The 20,100-nt window shown below is 41.1% G+C and overlaps 1 protein-coding gene across 1 annotated transcript in view; it reads left to right on the top strand.

Annotated features, from left to right (window-relative positions):
* The first annotated feature begins 7,229 nt into the window (after window positions 1-7,229).
* LOC111980137 (uncharacterized) overlaps window positions 7,230-20,100 on the top strand; it is a 43,299-nt gene continuing 30,428 nt past the window's right edge. The window contains exons 1-3 of the mRNA XM_070449798.1: window positions 7,230-7,329; window positions 13,760-13,865; window positions 14,305-14,356. Of these exons, the coding sequence (XP_070305899.1) occupies window positions 7,230-7,329; window positions 13,760-13,865; window positions 14,305-14,356 (258 nt within the window). The remainder of the gene's footprint in view (window positions 7,330-13,759; window positions 13,866-14,304; window positions 14,357-20,100) is intronic.

The following is a 20,100-nucleotide window of genomic DNA, read 5'->3' as shown; positions in this document are numbered from 1 at the left end:
AAACCACGCAGTGTACAGGAGGTAGTCACCCTTTTGAGAGAATTTCCTGCAATGCTGGAAATTAAAACTTCTGAACTTTGTAATTTGCACTTTGAATTTTCAGACTTGATTTTCCGTTACAAAAATAACATTAGGCTAATTATAAAATCCACTAATAATATCACGTTTCTGTTGCTGCAGGATTATTTCCCTGCTGTAAATGCTAGGCACTTTTGCACTTGACCAAATATAAACTTGATATCTAGGCACTTCACTAAAACCGGCTAAATTAAGATCCTACACCTGTAGTAGTAGGTCCAGTTTTGTTCAATTTAATTCTGCGCATGACCACATGCACGTGAGATTGATAGATTACCATGAACGCCATCACATGTTGATCAGATCGAAAAGGTCTGAAGTGGGAAAATAGCGTCTGATGAAGCTTTGATAGATGGTCTGTATTTCCTTTATGTTTTTGTTTAAGAGTTCACAAGAAGGCTAATGTGTCAAGCAATTCACAGCCTAATTTCATAGGGTTGGCATTTGTAGATAAATGTATTTTCAACAACTATACTTCAGTTGTACATGAGTATGTGGGCGGTGTCCGCCCGTTGATATCGGAAGTTGTGAATATGACTGATAGGTGTGTGCTAATCATAGTGCAGCTACCTGTCCTTTAATTTACTGAAAGTCTGACTTGAATTTGGTCCAGCTGGAACTTGTACAATGTTCAGAAATAGCTCTCACTGTGTGTCCACAGGGTAACAGTATGCCCTGATCTGCGCCGGTTAGTCAGTGGCAGTCAAGTGCAGCACCCATGCCTCTTCCTAGACAGTGAGCGTTCTATCCTACAGACTGCAGCCTGACTTTGATTGGCTAATGTTGAGCTATCTCGTCTCATAGTTTGGGCTGGACGTGTTGGGTGTTGTTGTGTGTGGTGTGTGTGTGTGTGTGTGTGTGTGGTGTGTGTGTGTGTGTGTGTGTGTGTGTGTGTGTGGTGTTGTGTGTGTGTGTGTGTGTTGTGTGTGTGTGCGTGTGTCGTGCCATGTCAGATAAAAGTTCCGTGGTGTAGGCCTACCGTATTGAAGCTGACAGAACCATAGGTTTAATGCTGCACATTTGGGTTTGAAATTAAATAATGAATATTGACATTCAAAGACGAGATAGCAAATAGGTCTAGAAGTGTAGTATTACTTCACTATAGATAAATATCATATCAGAACAATAGAGGTGCGTGGGTAAGAAAAGCCATATTACAACCTATGTGTTGTAATAATTGCGTTGTTTGCTCTATAACCTGTTAGTTCATGTGCCTTGCGGCCGTGATATATAGACCTAAAGTCCGAGACAATAAGAAGACACAGTGGCAGAATAAATTCAACTACAGCTTTGTTTCATCACAAAACCGACAAGCAACCTCTGTCCAGTGAAGTCCACAGTGAAGTCCAGAAAGCATATTGCATGTAACAAACAGTTACATGACCTACAGCAGGGTCAAGCAAGTTACTGTTTCCGACATTTTCGGACCACTAAACAACTATGGATTTAGAAGCACTGTGAGTTACCGCAAGTCGCAAAGAAAACAGAAACTGCCTCCACTATTCCAGCACCATTTCAACTTCAACATTTCAACATCATCAAATCACCTATGCTTAGTCTAATACAGTGACAACTAAAAGATACCAAAAACATTTACTCCAATCTACGTAAGCAAAATATGATGTGGCTGTTGATGTTTCTGATTTCTGTGTGCGTGGGTGCTCGTTCGTGCAAGAGGAATAAACATGTTGATTCACCCTACTTGGAGAGAAATGCCAATGCCATCCTCCTCTCTTTCTCTTTCAAATGTATTGTTGTTGTCTTAGGTTACCTGGCTAAAATGCTTGCTCGCTAGCCTAACTTCCTTTCATGGACCATGTTAGCTAGTTACATCTAGCTACATATTGAATGTCCATCCTCTCAGGCCTGGGGCACAATGTATGAATGAATGGTTGGATCAGAATCGGAGTAATAATCATTGGCCAGTACGGAGAATTAAGTAAGACCACAAGTCTAAATCCCTATCTCCATCCATGACTAATTTAGGAAAGGGACAATTTTAGCTAGCTAGCTAGCCACAGGAGGACAACAACGCAATGAGATGCAACAATTCAAGTTGTTTCTGCCGATGACTTATGCTCTCCATACGATTTGATAGGAGTCACACCAAATCCAAGTTGGCTTCCCTTGATACTTTTTTTTGGTGCGCTAGGAACATTCAGTTGAGCTCACTCAGTTTAGCTCAATGCTGATTGGCTATTATTTTATACTTTTTTCATCATGGGAGGTCAAATGCTCGCTGGCTTCCTTTGCATTCAATACTACAGGTGGCTACAATGTCATACTCTTTTGGAACTACACATACAGTGACAGAGGGGTGCTGTTTCACTTGCTCGTATGCTTTCTCCGGTGAGATAAAGTACAGTCGTGCCCAAAAGTTTTGAGAATGACACAAATATTAATTTTTACAAAGTCTGCTGCCTCAGTGTCTTTAGATATTTTTGTCAGATGTTACTATGGAATACTGAAGTATAATTACAAGCATTTCATAAGTGTCAAAGGCTTTTATTGACAATTAACATGAAGTTGATGCAAAGAGTCAATTAATTTGCAGTGTTGACCCTTCTTTTTCAAGACCTCTACAATCTGCCCTGGCAATGCTGTCAATTAACTTCTGGGCCATCCTGACTGATGGCAGCACATTCTTGCAAATAAATTAATGCTTGGAGTTTTGTCAGAAATTTCTGTGGGTTTTTGTTTTGTCCACCCGCTCTTGAGGATTGACCACAAGTTCTCATGGGATTAAGGTCTGGGGAGTTTCCTGGCCATGGACCCAAATATCAATGTTTTGTTCCCGAGCCTTTAGTTTATCACTTTTGCCTTATGGCAAGGTGCTCCATCATGCGGAAAAGGCATTGTTCGTCACCAAACTGTTCCTGGATGGTTGGGAGAAGTTGCTCTCGGAGGATGTGTTGGTACCATTCTATTCATGGCTGTGTCTTAGGCAAAATTGTGAGTGAGCCAACTCCTTGGCTGAGAAGCAACCCACACATGAATGTGTCTCAGGTGCTTTACTGTTGGACATGACACAGGACGGATGGTATCGCTCACCTTGTCTTCTCCGGACCAGCTTTTTTCCGGATGCACAAAATCGGAAGGGGATTCATTCAGAGAAAATGACTTTACCCAGTCTCAGCAGTCAATCCCTGTACCTTTGCAGAATATTTCCTTGAGTTCTTGATGATCCGATAAATGGTTGATTTAGGTGCAATCTACTGGCAGCATATTCCTTGCCTGTGAGCCTTTTGTGCAAAGCAATGATGACGGCACTGTTTCCTTGTAGGTAACCATGGTTTGACAGAGGAAGAACAATGATTCCAAGCACCACCTCCTATTGAAGCTTCCAGTTCTATTCGAACTCAATCAGCATGACAGATTTATCTCCAGCCTTGTCTTCGTCAACACTCACACTCGTGTGTTAACGAGAGAATCACTGACATGATGTCAGCTGGTCCTTTTGTGGCAGGGCTGAAATGCAGTGGAATGTTTTGGGGGATTCAGTTAATTTGTATGGCAAAGAGGGACTTTGCAATTAATTGCAATTCATCTGATCACTCTTCATAACATTCTGGAGTATATGCAAATTGCCATCATACAAACTGAGGCAGCAGACTTTGTGAAAACTATTTTGTGTCATTCTTAAACTTTTGGCCACGACTGTACATTCAGCCTCTTGTGGATTTGAAGGAAAAGGATTAAACACAAAGATACATTATTTTATATGTTTTAAAAATATTTTTTCGTTGGAATTTGGTTGGGGAAGCCTGGCCCTCTTCTTGGCATCCATGAATGCACGCCACTGATAGTGAACCAACAACCAACTCATTGTTGTTGTTTTTACGGTCTGGGTACAGTCTTTTTCCTGACCACCACAGATGGGGGCATTGTGTGCCTATGGAGGATATCCAATTGACAAAGATTTTCCCCCTCCTGTTTGGTGTTTCTCTAACTTGCCTAGATGCCTATTACTTCTCCCTCAACATCCATATGTGATCCTAGAGAAAATTATGCTTACTGTATTTTCCAAATATTTTTTAACCTACTTCAGTCGGCTATTAGTTCCTGAAATCAGTTCAACTCCTCTTCAGCCTACAAGACTGTCTTTTTTTGTGTGTTATTGATGTGTGGTGTAACTTGGTGAGTTTCCTCTCTGTCTCTGTGTTTGATGTGTGTGGTAACCATGTGAGTTCTTCTGTGTGTGATGTGTGGTACACATGTCCGTTTCGTCTGTTTGTGTGATGTTGTGTACCATGTGAGTTTCTCTGTGTCTGTGTGTGATTGTGTGTAACAATGTGATTGTTCCTCTGTGTCTGTGTGGTATATGATGTGTGTACCATGTGAGTTTCCTCTGTGTCTGTGTGTATATGATGTGTGTAACCATGTGAGTTTCTCTTGTGTCTGTGTTATATGATTGTGTAACCATGTGAGTTTCCTCTGTGTCTGTGTGTGACCAGCCTGTCCTTTATAAGTGTGAATCCTTTATTTCTACACTATTTGTTGAGTGTTCCCGTCTCTGTCTGAGAGCTTCCAGCTCAACATGCAAAACGCAGTGAGAGGCCAGGCGTGAAGTCAGCCTGTCAGGGTTAGGGTTAGCCAGTCATGCAGGCAAAGCAGTCTGGCGTCTGGCCCTGTGTTATTGTAGGCACATGTTATGTTTTACTGTGCGCGTGCATACGCACTCATCAAGGCTCACATTGAAACACACCACACACAACAACACACACACACACACACACACCACACACACACCACACACACACACAAACACACACACACACACAACACACACACACACACACACACACACACACACAACACACACCAACACACACACACACACACACACACTTGTTCGAATTGTTCACTCAAGCACACAATCAGTCTAACACATTCCATGTTTCCACTCTTTCCAGCTCTCTCTTACCAAATCACCTGTTTATGTGAACCTGGCACCACACACTGCGTTGAGACACCTAGACTCAACAATGTTCAGTGGTACACACACACACACACACACACACACACACACACACACACACACAACACACACACACACACACACATGAAAGCTCGCACACTTTGACTGAATGCCTTCAAAATGCCAAGCTAAAGATTGAGATGGCATGAGCGTTAGTGGGCCACCCTGGCATAGCGTTGACAATAAGTTGAGAGCATGTGCCCTGTTAGACGAGTCGAATCAGGCCATGCCAGCTCCAGAGGGGCTCCTGGGTCTGATATAGACCGTTCAGTTCTCCTGCCCCAATAAAGTCACTTCACGCTTACACCAGACAAAAAGAACTCAACCAAATTCTTTCTAGTTATTTTCGTTCTTTGTCTTGGTTTAGTCACAGAAATGACATGGTTAACCATGGTCACATCCATGTTGTCTGTATCAGATGTATTGTGAGGCGTGATCCATTGTTGTTTAAAGTCATTTTGTAGTGGTACAGAGTTGCATATCCAAACATTACAACATCGGTCTTGAAAACATAGTATACTGAGCATTTGATGGGGGCGCCTCGAACAGCTAGTCCGTCAATTCCTGTCTGTATTTTTTATGACCCTGAACTGAATTTAAACATTGTTCTGCATCACTGTCTTGGACAGTACKAGMGCTCATTTGTATTTTTCACACACTGTCTGGTGGGTAGCAAATGAGGTTGAGACTAGGCAAATCATGATCAGATGAAGTAGAAACGTTTAAAATCAAGACCTGTGACTATTACGTTGTTGGAAAGCTTTTCAWCTCTGCCGATTGCACGAAGGCTTGAATATTTCCTTTAGAGGTTTTGACTGTCGTTCAGTAGGAAGAGAGGGAAGAGGTGAGGGATGGAAGATAAAGAAGCTCTGTAAGGACACACCTTAATGTGAAATTCTATGAAAGTGGAAATTGCAAACAGCATAGACAGGGTAGATATACTGCCTTGGATGTGGAGAGATAGAYATGCAGGGAGAAAGTGAATATTGAGAGTTAGAGGACATGTGGAAACAGCTATCAGGGGAATGAGATGGGCAGTAGAGATGTGGAGATAATGACGCAGAAGGGTCAGAGAGAGGATGCTTAGGAGTGGGTGTAAAGTGGGAGGGGTCTGGTCAAGACACAGGGCAAAAGGTTCAGAGGTTTCATTCCCTGTGGGGACAGTCAATCTCTCACTATGTTCACTAATACAAACACGTGCACCCAACAGTACTGTGTTTACTTATACACTGAACAAAAATATAAACGCAACATGCAACAATTTCAAAGATTTGACAGAGTTACAGGTCATATAAGGAAATAAGTCAATTTAAATAAATTCATTACGCCCTAATTTATGGATTTCACATGACTGGGAATACAGATATACATCTGTTGGTCACAGATACCCCAAAAAAAAGGGAGGGGCGTGGATCAGTCAGTATCTGGTGTGACCACCATTTGCCTCATGCAGCGCGACACATTTTCTTCGCATAGAGTTGATCAGGCTGTTGATTGGGGCCTGTGGAATGTTGTCCCACTCCTCTTCAATGGTTGTGCGAAGTTGCTGGATATTGGCGGGAACTGGAACTGTCAATCCAGAGCATCCCAAACATGCTCAATGGGTGACATGTCTGGTGAGTATGCAGACCATGGAAGAACTGGGACATTTTCAGCTTCCAGGAATTGTGTACAGATGCTTGTAGCATGGGGCTGTGCATTGTCATGCTGAAACATGAGGTGATGGCGGCGGATGAATGTCACGACAATGGGTCTCAGGATCTCGTCACGCTATTTCGCTACATTCAAATTGCCATTGATAAAATGCAATTGTGTTCGTTATCCGTAGCTTATGCCTACCCATACCATAACCCCAGCGCCACCATGGGGCACTCAGTTCACAGCGTTGACATCAGCAAACCGCTCGCCCACATGACGCCATACACGCTGTCTACCATCTGCCCGGTACTGTTTAAACCGGGATTTATCTGTGAAGAGCACACTTCTCCATTGTGCCAGTGACCATCAAAGGTGAGCGTTTGCCCACTGAAGTCAGTTACGACAACGAACTGCAGTCAGGTCAAGACCCTGGTGAGGACAACAAGCACGTAGAGGAACTTCCCTGAGATGGTTTCTGACATTTTGTGCAGAAGTTCTTCGGTTGTGCAAACACACAGTTTCATCAACTGTTCGCATGGCTGGTCTCAGACCATCCCGCAGGAGTAGAAGCCTGGATGTGGAGATCCTGGACTGGCGTGGTTACACGTGGTTTGCGGTTGTGAGGCCGGTTGGATGTACTGCTAAATTTCTCTCTATGGTAGAGAAATTAACATTAAATTATCTGGCAACAGCTCTGGTGGATATTCCTGCAGTTAGCATGTCAATTGCACACTCCTTCAAAACTTGAGACATCTGTTGCATTGTGTTGTGTGACAAAACTGCACATTTTAGAGTGGTCTTTAATTGTCCCCAGCACAAGGTGCACCTCTGTTATGATCATGCTTTTTAATCATCTTCTTGATATGCCACACTTGTGAGGTGGATGAATAATTTTGGAAAAGGAGAAATGCTTACTTACAGAGATATAAACATGTTTGGCACAAAATTTGAGCAAAATAAGGTTTTTGTGCATATTGAAAAATTCTGGGGGACTTTTAATTCAGCTCATGAAAAATGTTTCCGATGCTACATGTTGCATTCATATTTTTGTTCAGTGTAATTCAATACACAAAATAAGGACAATGCACTACCAGCTGATGCAAAAGGATGCAAGTTTCAAGTTTTATTTGTCACAAGTACAGTGAAATGCTTAACTTTCAAGCTCTTCCCAACAGTGCAGTAGTCAATATCAAAATAGTATATACAAAAAACATGAGAAATAATAAAGAAAGAAAAATGCATAGAGTTGCTAAAGCATAGACACGTATCCCTCAGACTATCTCKCTCTGTTTTCTAAGTGGCTGGACAGAGACCCTGCCTGTCTGTTTTGGTGGGGTAACCCTGGCTGTAGACACTAAAACAAACCTTTAATACTGAGAATACACCATCAATATTGTCACTGTCTGACTCAGTCAGCAGGGGATTTGGAATGGAGACGGAGACGGGGAGCGATGTGAGGGCTTCATAGTGGAATCTTCCATATGCCGTCACTGAGAGTCAACAGGGAAATGGAGGTGTCTGTGGACAGAAAGGCGGTTAAGTGTCTATTGTATGATCTTTTTCCACATTGAGTGGATTCATCTGACAGAGCTTGATAATCTTGATAACTGAACGTCAGGAGCAAGACTAAAATTCATTTATGGTCTTAAAATCAAGTATGGTGGACTTCAGTTCGGTCTTAAGTTGTCAAATGATTTAATATACTCTGTTATTGTAACCAGTGGTTAAATATCTGGGAAACAGTGGAAGGGTTGAGTTCGACCATCATTGGACTGATTGGACTGATCATTTTATGGAAATGTTCATTATGAGATGATTTTAGCATGCCAAGTTGCCAACAGACTCATCTAAATGCAACAGTATATAGGCTAACCCCCTTGGCCCTTGTCGCAATACGTAATTGATTACCACTGCGCACAAACTGGTTGAATCAATGTTGTTTCAACATAATTTGTTGAAACAACATTAACTTATTGTGACATGGAATCTACGTGGAAATATATGGATTTGTTGTTTTTATGTCATTATGGTGACCAAATTTCAACATAGGCAAACCTTGTATAAAATATGTTGAATTTGTACCTTTAAAAAATGTAATATTCAACGTTACAGTGTTCACACCCCTTGACTTATTCCACATTTTGTTGTGTTACAGCCTTCATTCAAAATTGATTACATGTATTTTACTACACACAATACCCCATAATGACAAAGTGAAAACATGCTTTGAGGAAGTTTTGAAAACATGGTAAAAAATGAAATACAGGAATATAACATTTACATAACTGTTCACACCTCTGAGTCAATACTTTGTAGAGCAACTTTGGCAGCGATTACAGCTTTGAGTCTTTCTGGGTAAGTCTCTGAGAGTGTTCCACACCTGGATTGTGCAACATTTGTCCATTATTCTTTTCAAAATTCTTTAAGCTTTGTCAAATTGGTTGTTGATCATTGCTAGACAACCATTTTCAGGTCTTGCCATAGATTTTCAGATAGATTTCAGACAGAACTGTAACTCGGCCACTCAGAAACATTCACTGTCTTCTTGGTAAGCAACTCCAGTGTTAATTTTGCCTTGTGTTTTAGGTCATTGTCCTGCTGAAAGGAGAATTCATCTTCCAGTGTCTGGTGGAAAGCAGACTGAACCAGGTTTTCCTCTAGTATTTTTTGCCTGTGCTTAGCTCCATTTTGTTAATTTTTTTAATCCTAAAAAGCTCCCCAGTCCTTATCAATTACAAGCATACCCATAACGTGATGCAGCCACCACTATGCTTGAAAATATGGAGAGTGGTACTCAGTGATGTGTTGTGTTGGATTTGCCTCAAACAAAACAATTTGTATTCAGGACAAAAAGTTAATTGCTTTGCCACATTTTTAAAATTATTACTTTAGTGCCTTGTTGCAAACCGGATGCAGGTTTTGGAATATGTGTATCCTGTACAGGTTTCCTTATTTTCACTATGTAATTTAGGATAGTATTGTGGAGTAACTACAACGTTGTTGATCCATCCTCCGTTTTCTCTTATTACAGCCATTAAACTCTGTAACTGTTTTTAAAATCACCTTTGATCTCATAGAGAAATTCCTGAGCAGTTCCCTTCCTGTCCTGCAACTGAGTTAAGAAGGATGCCTGTATCTTTATAGAGACAAAGGGATATTCAATGTCTGCTTTTTTACCAATAGGTGCCCTTCTTTGTGAGGCATTGGGAAACCTCCCTTGTTTTAGTGGTTGAATCTGTTTGAAATTCACTACTCGACTGAGGGACCATACTGATAATTGTATGTGTGGGGTACAGAGATGAGGCCGTCATTCAAAAATCATGTTAAACACTATTACTACACACACAGTGAGTCCATGCAACTTAGTACGTAACTTGTTAAGCAGATTTTTACTCCTGAACTTATTTAGGCTAGCCATAACAAAGGGGTTGAATACCTATTGACTCAATACTTTTCAGATGTTCATTTAATACATTTGGGACAATTTTGAAAAACATAATTCCACTTTGACATTATGGGGTATTGTGTGTTGGCCAGTGACAAAAAAATCTCAATATAATACATTTTACATTCAGGCGTTAACACAACAAAATGTAGAAAAAGACAAGGGGTATGAATACTTTCTGAAGAAACTGTCAGAAAAACAAAACAATAGGCTTGGCAGCACCTCCTACTGGAGATTTGATCCATTTACAGTTACCCTTTGGTCTCCCATCACAAGGTTTTAAGTAAGCCCTACTTAGCTACGAAATGTATCCCCAACTGTTACCAATGTGCTATCGTGAGAACGATTGTTAAGAAATCTCCACTTAAAATCTTCACTATCGAAGTCATTCCAAAGTGTAGGTTTAACAGAGCAAATGAAATGTGACCATACTTGATCAATCATTACTGATGCTATTTAGGCCTGCAAAGTAATCAACAGCAATTGTTTCAATTCAACCCATAATTTAAAAAAAATACAATAGGCCTATGGTTTCAAGCTCTGGTTGATTTAAAATGTAATGATATTTAGTTATATTGAATTGTGTCTGGTTGTCAACGCAACCAAATATCAACATTTGAAGGAGATCCAAACGTCTCCAGCTCAACCAAAAATCAAATTGAAAGAATAGGACAAAATCAAATCAAACTTTATTTAAAGTGCATTTAAAGTTTGATTTTGTCACGCCCTGGCCTTAGTATTCTTTGTTTTCTTTATTATTTTAGTTAGGTCAGGGTGTGACATGGGGAATGTTTGTGTTTTGTCTCGTCTTGGGTGGTTATATGGTAAAGGGGGTGTTGGGTTTAGTGTGTGGGGTTGTGTTTAGTGAATGTGTCTAGGTATGTCTATGGTTGCCTGAGTGGTTCTCAATCAGAGACAGCTGTCTTTCATTTGTCTCTGATTGGGAGCCATATTTAAGGCAGCCATAGGCATTATGTGTTTGTGGGTAATTGTCTGTGTATAACGTTTGTAGCTTTTGTATTGCACTTACGTTCGTAGCTTCACGGTTGTTTTGTTTAGTTTTGTTATAAGTGTTCGTTTCGTGTTTCACTCTTCTCTAAATAAAGAGAATGTATTTTTCACACGCTGCGTTTTGGTCCTCTCTCTCACCGCAAGACGATCGTGACAGATTTGATTTTGTCCTATTCTATAACTTTGATTTTTGGTTGAGATGGAGACATGAATCCAACATATCAATTATTCATTTGTAGACAAACTGGAATTAAAGCCAGACTGAGTCAGTGGCACAGATGGAACTATCCAATCAGAAGAGAAATCTAAAATATAGACTTTTATTTGTGTTGACAACCAAACACAATTCAATATCACTTTTGAAATACAATACATATATTAACTTAGCCCAAGTTAGCAAATGATATGTTGGATTCATGTCTTCAACTCAACCAAAAATAAAAGTTATAGAATGGGATAAGCCAGTAGCTCAGATGGAACTATCCAAGCAGTACATACGTCTCCTTTAAATGTTGATATTTGGTTGTGTTGTCAACCAAATTTACTTTTGTCATTTCGTAAATAGCCTAAAGTTAAAGCTATTTTACAAACGAATGTATCATTCAACCTTAAAATTAGAAATAGATCCATGGCCACATTTTGAGGTTACTGTAACTATACATTTCTTCTTATGTAATCATATAAAGAGTGCATGATCAAGATAGCATGCATAGGTCATCACAGGTCTGTGGAGATCTTCACAATTGCTGTAATAATCTGTGCAGAATCTCGAACGGCATTGATCACTTGCACCATGTAATTTTAATGTAATCTCAACTGCAATCCAGGTCATTTGGTTGTGCTATTAGATGAAACACAGTGATATCACATTCATCTGTTGTATAAATAAATATCTGACATTTGAACTTTGCTGTGCTTTTAAATGATTGAAAGTGTAGTGATAGACATTTGGGTGACAATTAAACCATTAAACCAAAACTCAGACATTGTTTTTCCATTGGAATTTGGTTGTGCTTTTAGACGTTTGAAAGCATAGTAATAACACAATGCAAATCCAACTAACTTTTGTCTGTTTTTTTGAGTGGGTGAATATAGGTTGTAACTTCATTGGTCAATGTCTCAACCAAATATTACCCAATTATCAATGTTGAAATGATGTAGTGTGCCCAGTGGGTTATCTCAGTCTGAATAAGAGGCAGTAATTATTACAGTGTTAATGGAGCTGTCCATTACTGTGTGCCTGGCCATCTACAGGAAACTGTAGATCACTCAACTGGGCCGGCAGCTAGACTCTTGGCCATTCTTTCTCACTGGGAGCTTGGCAGAGTCATGATGTTTTGACAGGCCGGCCTGTCTGTATGTGACCCTCTCCCTCTCCTCTCTGTTTCATCAGTCTGGATTCTATAGGACTGTTTAAACAGCCCCACTCACCACCTCCACCTCCTGGCACCTCTGCTCCTGCTGCCCCCGGACTGCATTTTTAAGCCAATTTCCTGCAATTCTGAGAATTTCTCCATGGAGCCGAGATGCATTTTTGCAGTTTCAAAGTACATTTCCTGCATTTCTACACATTTTGCCGTGGAGTTGAAAGATATAGATGCAGTTTTTTAGCAGCAATTCTACCACAAGAGGTTCGTGGCACCTTAATTGGGGAGGACGGCCTCGTGGTAATGGCTGGAGCGTAATGAGTGGAATGGTATCAAATACATCAAACACATGGTTTCTATGTGTTTGATGCCATTCCATTTGCTGCGTTCCAACCATTATGTGCTGTCCTCCCCTCAGCAGCCTCCACTGGATTATACATATTCTGCCATGTAGCTGAGAGAACATTTAGCAGTTTAAAGATAAATTCCTGCAATTCTATGCATTTTGCCATGGTTGGTTCTTTTGCTCAAATTTATTAACAACATAAATACTGTTAAATGCATTGTTTTTGGAATTTTCTATTCCCCTGAATGTTTCACTTTTATATTGGTGATTGTTAGTTCTCAAAGAATATTTAATAAAAAAATATATAGGTCTATTATTTTTTCTACATATTTAATATTTGGTTTCAGTTGTTTGAGTTTACACTGAAATAATTGTAAGTTTTTTTTATGGAGGGTTCTACATGGAACCCAAAAGGGTTCTATGGGGACAGCCGAAGAACCATTTTGGACCCCTTTTTTTGTAAGATTATAGGTAATAGGTAATAGCGCAGCTATTGTTGGATTTCATACTCCCCCTGTACATATCCCTGCTGCTGGTCAGCTTTTTGTCTTTGATTTGTGTGTCCTGGAGGATCCAGCTCGGGCATCCTGAGTCACGTATCTACACAAAAGCTTCCCTTGCATCTCTCTGTTCCACTACTGTTGTCAAGGTTTTTATATCCATTAKTACTGCAGTGATMGATTTTGACTGCAAATATTGACTGTTTGAGTTGTCCATCTGTGAGAGGGTGCATGGTGGTCTGTCAGAGGGATATTTTAWTACAGATTTGTCATCAGACACAACCACCACCTGTTGGTTCAGCCACATCCTCTGGTATGTCCGTTGCACCTGRACAGCTAGGGAGGTGAGCATGCTTTTCAGACCTTTCTGTGGTTCTTTGTGTTCTCTTAACTCAGTTTTGATATGCTACACAGAGTTGAACACTAATATTGAGAACCCCCAGCTGTGGCCAGAGCAACTTACGAGACTGAAGCAGCATAATGCCCGAAAGCATAAAACCACGTAGGCCTAACACTCTGGAACCTCAGGGCTAAACTGCGGTAAGCAATTAAAAAAATACATGACAAATAATTATGTCATGTGTCCAGCACCATATTTGTCTGGGTATGAAACATGTGTCTGAAGAGATGGGTTATTGACATTCAGAGGATGAATGAGGACCTGGGACAGATGTAGTGGGCACAGGTTTATCTCAGACAGACACACATACTAATAATGGCATTTACCTCAATCCTAAGAGATGAAAAACATGATTGAAAATAATTTGAATGCACACACCTACGCACACCTAACAGGCATGTGAGAACCTGTCAGAAACTAAGAATTGACTGATTGTTATGTATGTATGCCAGTGCTGCGGTGGCACACTGTCTTGCAACGTCTCAGTGTATGTGCATGCATCAGTGTAGGTGTATGTATTCATTGTGTGTTGTGTTTGCAGGAACTACCTGTTCAGCCCGCTCCTCCTTACCAACTATGAGGTTGTCTCCATGGTATGGTGTGTTTTTCCTGTCTCTGTTTCAGTCTGTGTGTTCAGTGAGGCACGGTATTTTCAGTTTGACTGACCACACATAAATAGCCGTCCAGATGTCTGTCCACACATTGCATACCCTGTTCTTCTCACTTCCTCAAAGAGCCAACACTGTCTATACCACCTCTTTCTGCCCTCTCTCTTCCCTCCTCTCTCCCTCTTCTTTTCCCTCTTTCTGCCTCTCTTCCTTCCCTCTTTCGCCTCTCTTTCTTCCTCTTTCTTCCACTTTCTTCCCTCTTTCGGCTTTCTCTTTCTCTTCTCTGCCTATTCTTCCCTCTTTCTGCCTCTCTTTCTCCACACTTTCTTCCCTCTTTCTGCGCTCTCTCTTTCTTCCCTCTCTTTCTTCTCTCTTTCTTCCCTCTTTCTGCCTCTCTTTCTTCTCTATTTTTTCCCTCTTTCTGCCTCTCTCTTTCTTCCCTCTCTTTCTTCTCTCTTTCTTCCCTCTTTCTGCCTCTCTTTTCTCTGAAAATAACCAGTGTTCTTTGGATCCTCTCATCAATGTATTGTGTTGACATTAATTGTGCAGTGGACTGACCACACAGAAGCTGTGGGTTTGGACAATGTCTTCAAAAAGGTCCCCATGAGTGAAATGACCAGAAAATATACATGCAGAGGTCAAACGTGGGTGAGGGAGTAATTTTAATAATTTATGTCTAAGAAGTTAGGGTTTCTATTCTGAGCACCACTATGAGAAACAATATGCAGGTGTGCTTTCTATATGCAGGTGTGCGTTCTATATAATCATGAAAATAACCAGAGTTCTTTGAATTCCACTCGTTAAATTATTGTATATTGTGTAAGGTTTTGGATATCAGCGTGGTGCCATATAGACTATTTTAATGTTTTATATCATCATATATTCGGTAGTCATGGAGGTGTAGGTGGACAGTGTGTGTTAGTGGTAGCAGCCCTCATACAGCACAGAGGAAGTGTAGAAGACCGTAGATCATGTGTGAGTCAATGAGGAACCACAATCCCATGCATGAACCAATGCCTCTTGTTTACGAACTGAGGTGAAAACTAAGAGAGATGCTCAGTACAAACAGCGTAATAAAAGGTTTTAGACAGGTTATTTTGAAGGAACATTTTTACAACGTCCCTCTGTAGAAAAATTATGAAAAAATCCTTTTCATCTTTTAAGAGAGGAGGTGGCATTGAGGAATATTTCAACCTGGTTGCACAGGTTTCCACATTAAACATTTATACCAACATGCTTTTCACTGAGCCTTACAGTGCCTGGCAGAAACAAACTACTCTAGAATGATGTCATATTTATCCTGCAATTTACTGGGCCTTTTTCTGGGCTGTTTGTGTAAATTTCAGACATTCTGTTTGCGTSTTCTCATTCTTTTCCCTTTCCCTTARWTTTTAGGAGGCGTACAGTCACACCTGTTTAGTAAAAACAAGACAGTCATTAATGAACCCAGTGGGTCTTGTTTGGAACACAGAGCAGGTTGAGTTTGTTCCACCTGACTGTGAAAGCTCTCTCTACCACTCTTCATCATCGTCATCTCTCTCCCCAGAGCAACAGCCCCATCCATTTATATTACACCTGTCAGTAGACTGGACTGTTGTGTATAGAGGTTTTGTGTTAGTTTGCCCAAGTGTATGTTTTCTACATATACTGTATATGTATTCCCATGTGGCACAGCAGGGGTGGAAAAAGTACCCAATTGTCATACTTGAGTAAAAGTAAAGATAGTTTAATAGAAAATGACTGAAGTAAAAGTGAGTCACCCGGTAAAATACTACTTGAGTAAAAGTCTAAAAGTGTTTTGTTTTAAATATACTTAAGTATCACAGGTAAATGTAATTGCTCAAATATATTTAAGTATCAAAATGAAAAGTATAAATCTTTTAAAATTCCTTATGTAAAACAAACCAGACTGCACAATTTTCTAAGATTTGTTTAATTGACGGATAGCCAGGGGCACGCTCCAACACTCAGACATCATTTACAAATTAAGCATGTGTTTAGTGAATCCTCCAGATCAGAGGCAGTAGGAATGACCAGGGAGGTTCTCTGTTTAGTGAGTCCTCCAGTTCAGAGGCAGTAGGGATGACCAGGGATGTTCTCTGTTTAGTGAGTCCTCCAGATCAGAGGCAGTAGGGATGACCAGGGATGTTCTCTGTTTAGTGAGTCTGCCAGTTCAGAGGCAGTAGGGATGACCAGGGATGTTCTCTGTTTAGTGAGTCTGCCAGATCAGAGGCAGTAGGGATGACCAGGGATGTTCTCTTGATAAGTTTGTGAATTAGACAATTTTTCTGTCCTGCTAACCATTCAAAATGTAACTAGTACTTTTGAGTGTCAGGGAAAATGTATGGAGTAAAAAGTACATAATTTTCTTTAGGAATGTATTGAAGTAAAAGTAGTAAAAAATGTAAATAGTAAAGTACAGACCCCAAAAAACGACATAAGTAGTAGTTTAAAGTATTTTTACTTAAGTACTTTACTCTACTGTGGCTCAGTTGGTAGAGCATGGCGCTTGCAATGCCACAGTTATGGGTTCAAATCCCACGGGGGACCTGCATGAAGATGATGGTACTCACTACTGTAAGTTGCTCTGGATAACTGCATCTGCTAAATAATAAAGTTTGAAATATGTGTGTGTTCTATGGGTGCCTGTTCCAGCCCTCTCTCTGTAAACAGTGCAGTATGTGTGTGTTCTATGGGTGCCTGTTCCAGCCCTCTCTCTNTATGTGTGTGTTCTATGGGTGCCTGTTCCAGCCCTCTCTCTGTAAACAGTGCAGTATGTGTGTGTTCTATGGGTGCCTGTTCCAGCCCTCTCTCTGTAAACAGTGCATTATGTGGAGATGACATCAGACACTCTGAGTGTGTGTTCTCTGGGCAGGATCTTCATTGGCTCTCATCACTGACAAAAATTTGCTTTTTGTCTGTCTGTGTCCATCTAATGTGTCTCCACCAGTGGAGGCTGGTGGGAGGAGCCATAGGAGGATGGGCTCATTGTAATGGCTGGAATGGAATAAATGGAACGGTAGCAAACACATCAAACATATGGAAACCACATTTGACTCCAATCCATTGATTCCATTCCAGCTATTACAATCAGACTGTCCTCCTATAGCTCCCCCCACCAACCTCCACTGGTCTCCACTAACCCGAGGTAGACCTAAAACAGCTTCCCCTTGCCCTTGGCTTGACAGGAACATAATAACAATATCACTCAAAAAACCATTATACTCAAACATTTGCTTGACTGCATATAAATTCAGACATGAGCTCAATGCATGAGAAGAATTTGGGGGGGCGGGGTGGGGGGGACAAGTAACCAGGTTGTCTGTTTATTGGTTTTGATTGGATTGCAACTTGAATGTTATCAGTCTTCTACATTTTCTTAGGATCTTCTTGCTGCCTCCAGCCAGAATAGTGATTCATGCACTGTTTTGTCACTGTAAATTGCCGCTGTGAGCTCATGCTGGGCTGGCGTGAATGTGAGGCTCTGAGAGGGGGTAGGAGGGGTCTGAAGGGGTCACTAAGTCTAAGGAGGGGTGGCGAGGGGGTAGGAGGGGTCTGAAGGGGTTATTAGAGGCAGTCGGCCGTTGAGGGTTTTTTCCTCATGGTCAGGATGTGAGTTAAAAAGGGGAGGGGTTACAGAGTAGAACTGAACAACAGGGACAAAGGCCTGGTGTATACATGTTCTCTTGGAGAAGGATTTCAGCTTATTGGGTGTTTCTGTTTCTGGGTGTATGGTCTATGTACTTGTTTAAGTATATGTGTTTTGATAAATATAATAAGTTCTCGTTCAGAAATGTTATAAATATNTGTGTGTTCTCTGGGTGCCTGTTCCAGCCCTCTCTCTGTAAACAGTGCAGTATGTGGAGATGACATCAGACACTCTGAGTGTGTGTTCTCTTGGCATCTCATCACATTGGCTCTCATCACTGACAAGAATTAGCTTTTTGTCTGTCTGTGTCCATCTAATATGTCTCCACCAGTGGAGGCTGGTGGGAGGAGCTATAGGAGGACCGGCTCATTGTAATGGCTGGAATGGAATAAATGGAACGGTAGCAAACACATTAAACATATGGAAACCACGTTTGACTCCAATCCATTGATTCCATTCCAGCTATTACAATCAGACTGTCCTCCTATAGCTCCCCCCACCAACCTCCACTGGTCTCCACTAACCCGAGGTAGACCTAAAACAGCTTCCCTTTGCCCTTGGCTTGACAGGAACATACTAACAATATCACTCAAAAAACCATTGTACTCAAAAATTTGCTTGACTGCATATAAATTCAGACATGAGCTCAATGCATGAGAAGAATTTGGGGGGGCGGGGTGGGGGGGACAAGTAACCAGGTTGTCTGTTTATTGGTTTTGATTGGATTGCAACTTGAATGTTATCAGTCTTCTACATTTTCTTAGGATCTTCTTGCTGCCTCCAGCCAGAATAGTGATTCATGCACTGTTTTGTCACTGTAAATTGCCGCTGTGAGCTCATGCTGGGCTGGCGTGAATGTGAGGCTCTGAGAGGGGGTAGGAGGGGTCTGAAGGGGTCACTAAGTCTAAGGAGGGGTGGCGAGGGGGTAGGAGGGGTCTGAAGGGGTTATTAGAGGCAGTCGGCCGTTGAGGGTTTTTTCCTCATGGTCAGGATGTGAGTTAAAAAGGGGAGGGGTTACAGAGTAGAACTGAACAACAGGGACAAAGGCCTGGTGTATACATGTTCTCTTGGAGAAGGATTTCAGCTTATTGGGTGTTTCTGTTTCTGGGTGTATGGTCTATGTACTTGTTTAAGTATATGTGTTTTGATAAATATAATAAGTTCTCGTTCAGAAATGTTATAAATATGATGTCATTATGTAATAGGGTTATGTAATATCATACAGCCAGTCCAATGTAGTGGATTTCCAAGGCTAGCCACCTTGAATGTATACACACTACCATCCTTCCCCTCTGTAAAACACACATAGACTTGCCTAGTTAAATAAAGGTTAAATTAACAATACTTTTTTAAAAACACTGTCATACTGAAAATGCCCTTCTGTCCTACTGCCCCATCTAAACCAGACTTCCTCAACTGGAGGCCCACAATCCAAATTTAGCACGCGGGTGGTTTTATTTMCCCCCCCCAAGTTTTCTGAGCAACATTATGCATTAKATTTTTTATTGTTAGACATAAAAGACTATAAAAACACCAGAAAATCAGCTCCAAGTGATTCCCATGCATAATAGAGAGACACGTGATCGTATACAAATGTAAGGAAGGTTTGAAATGTTTAAGTCAAATATTATATCTATTTGGGCTTCTTGCGGTCAATTTGCAGTTTACAAATMATTTGTAATTATGTTCCAGCCCCCRGACRATCTGCTCAAGAAAAAATCGGTCCATGGCTGAATCTAGTTGATGATCCCTGATCTAAACCATGATCTCACACTTATCACCTCTTTGAAGCATTGTCTTATCCCGCTCATCACACACAAATCACATTGCCATGTTAATATACTGGCTGGCAGCCCTCCAGCTGATCAGCCCTTTTGATTCAGCCACCTGATGTGGACTGTCTTTGGATGGGCAGCGGAGGCCTGACTGCCTGTCCAGAGAGAGAGGAGAAATGGGGCAGGTGCTTCGGTGCAGCAATGGCCAATTGCAGGGTAGAGGGCAGGGCTGGTCAGGGGAGGGTATCAAAACCAGAATCGTATTTAAGGCGTGGGCAAACACTGGAGCTGTCTACTTGTGCATA

This window comes from Salvelinus sp. IW2-2015, linkage group LG20, assembly GCF_002910315.2.
Source record: "Salvelinus sp. IW2-2015 linkage group LG20, ASM291031v2, whole genome shotgun sequence".
Lineage (NCBI taxonomy): Eukaryota > Metazoa > Chordata > Actinopteri > Salmoniformes > Salmonidae > Salvelinus > Salvelinus sp. IW2-2015.
Note: the sequence above shows the minus strand (reverse complement) of the source record. Positions and strands in the feature narration are given on the sequence as shown.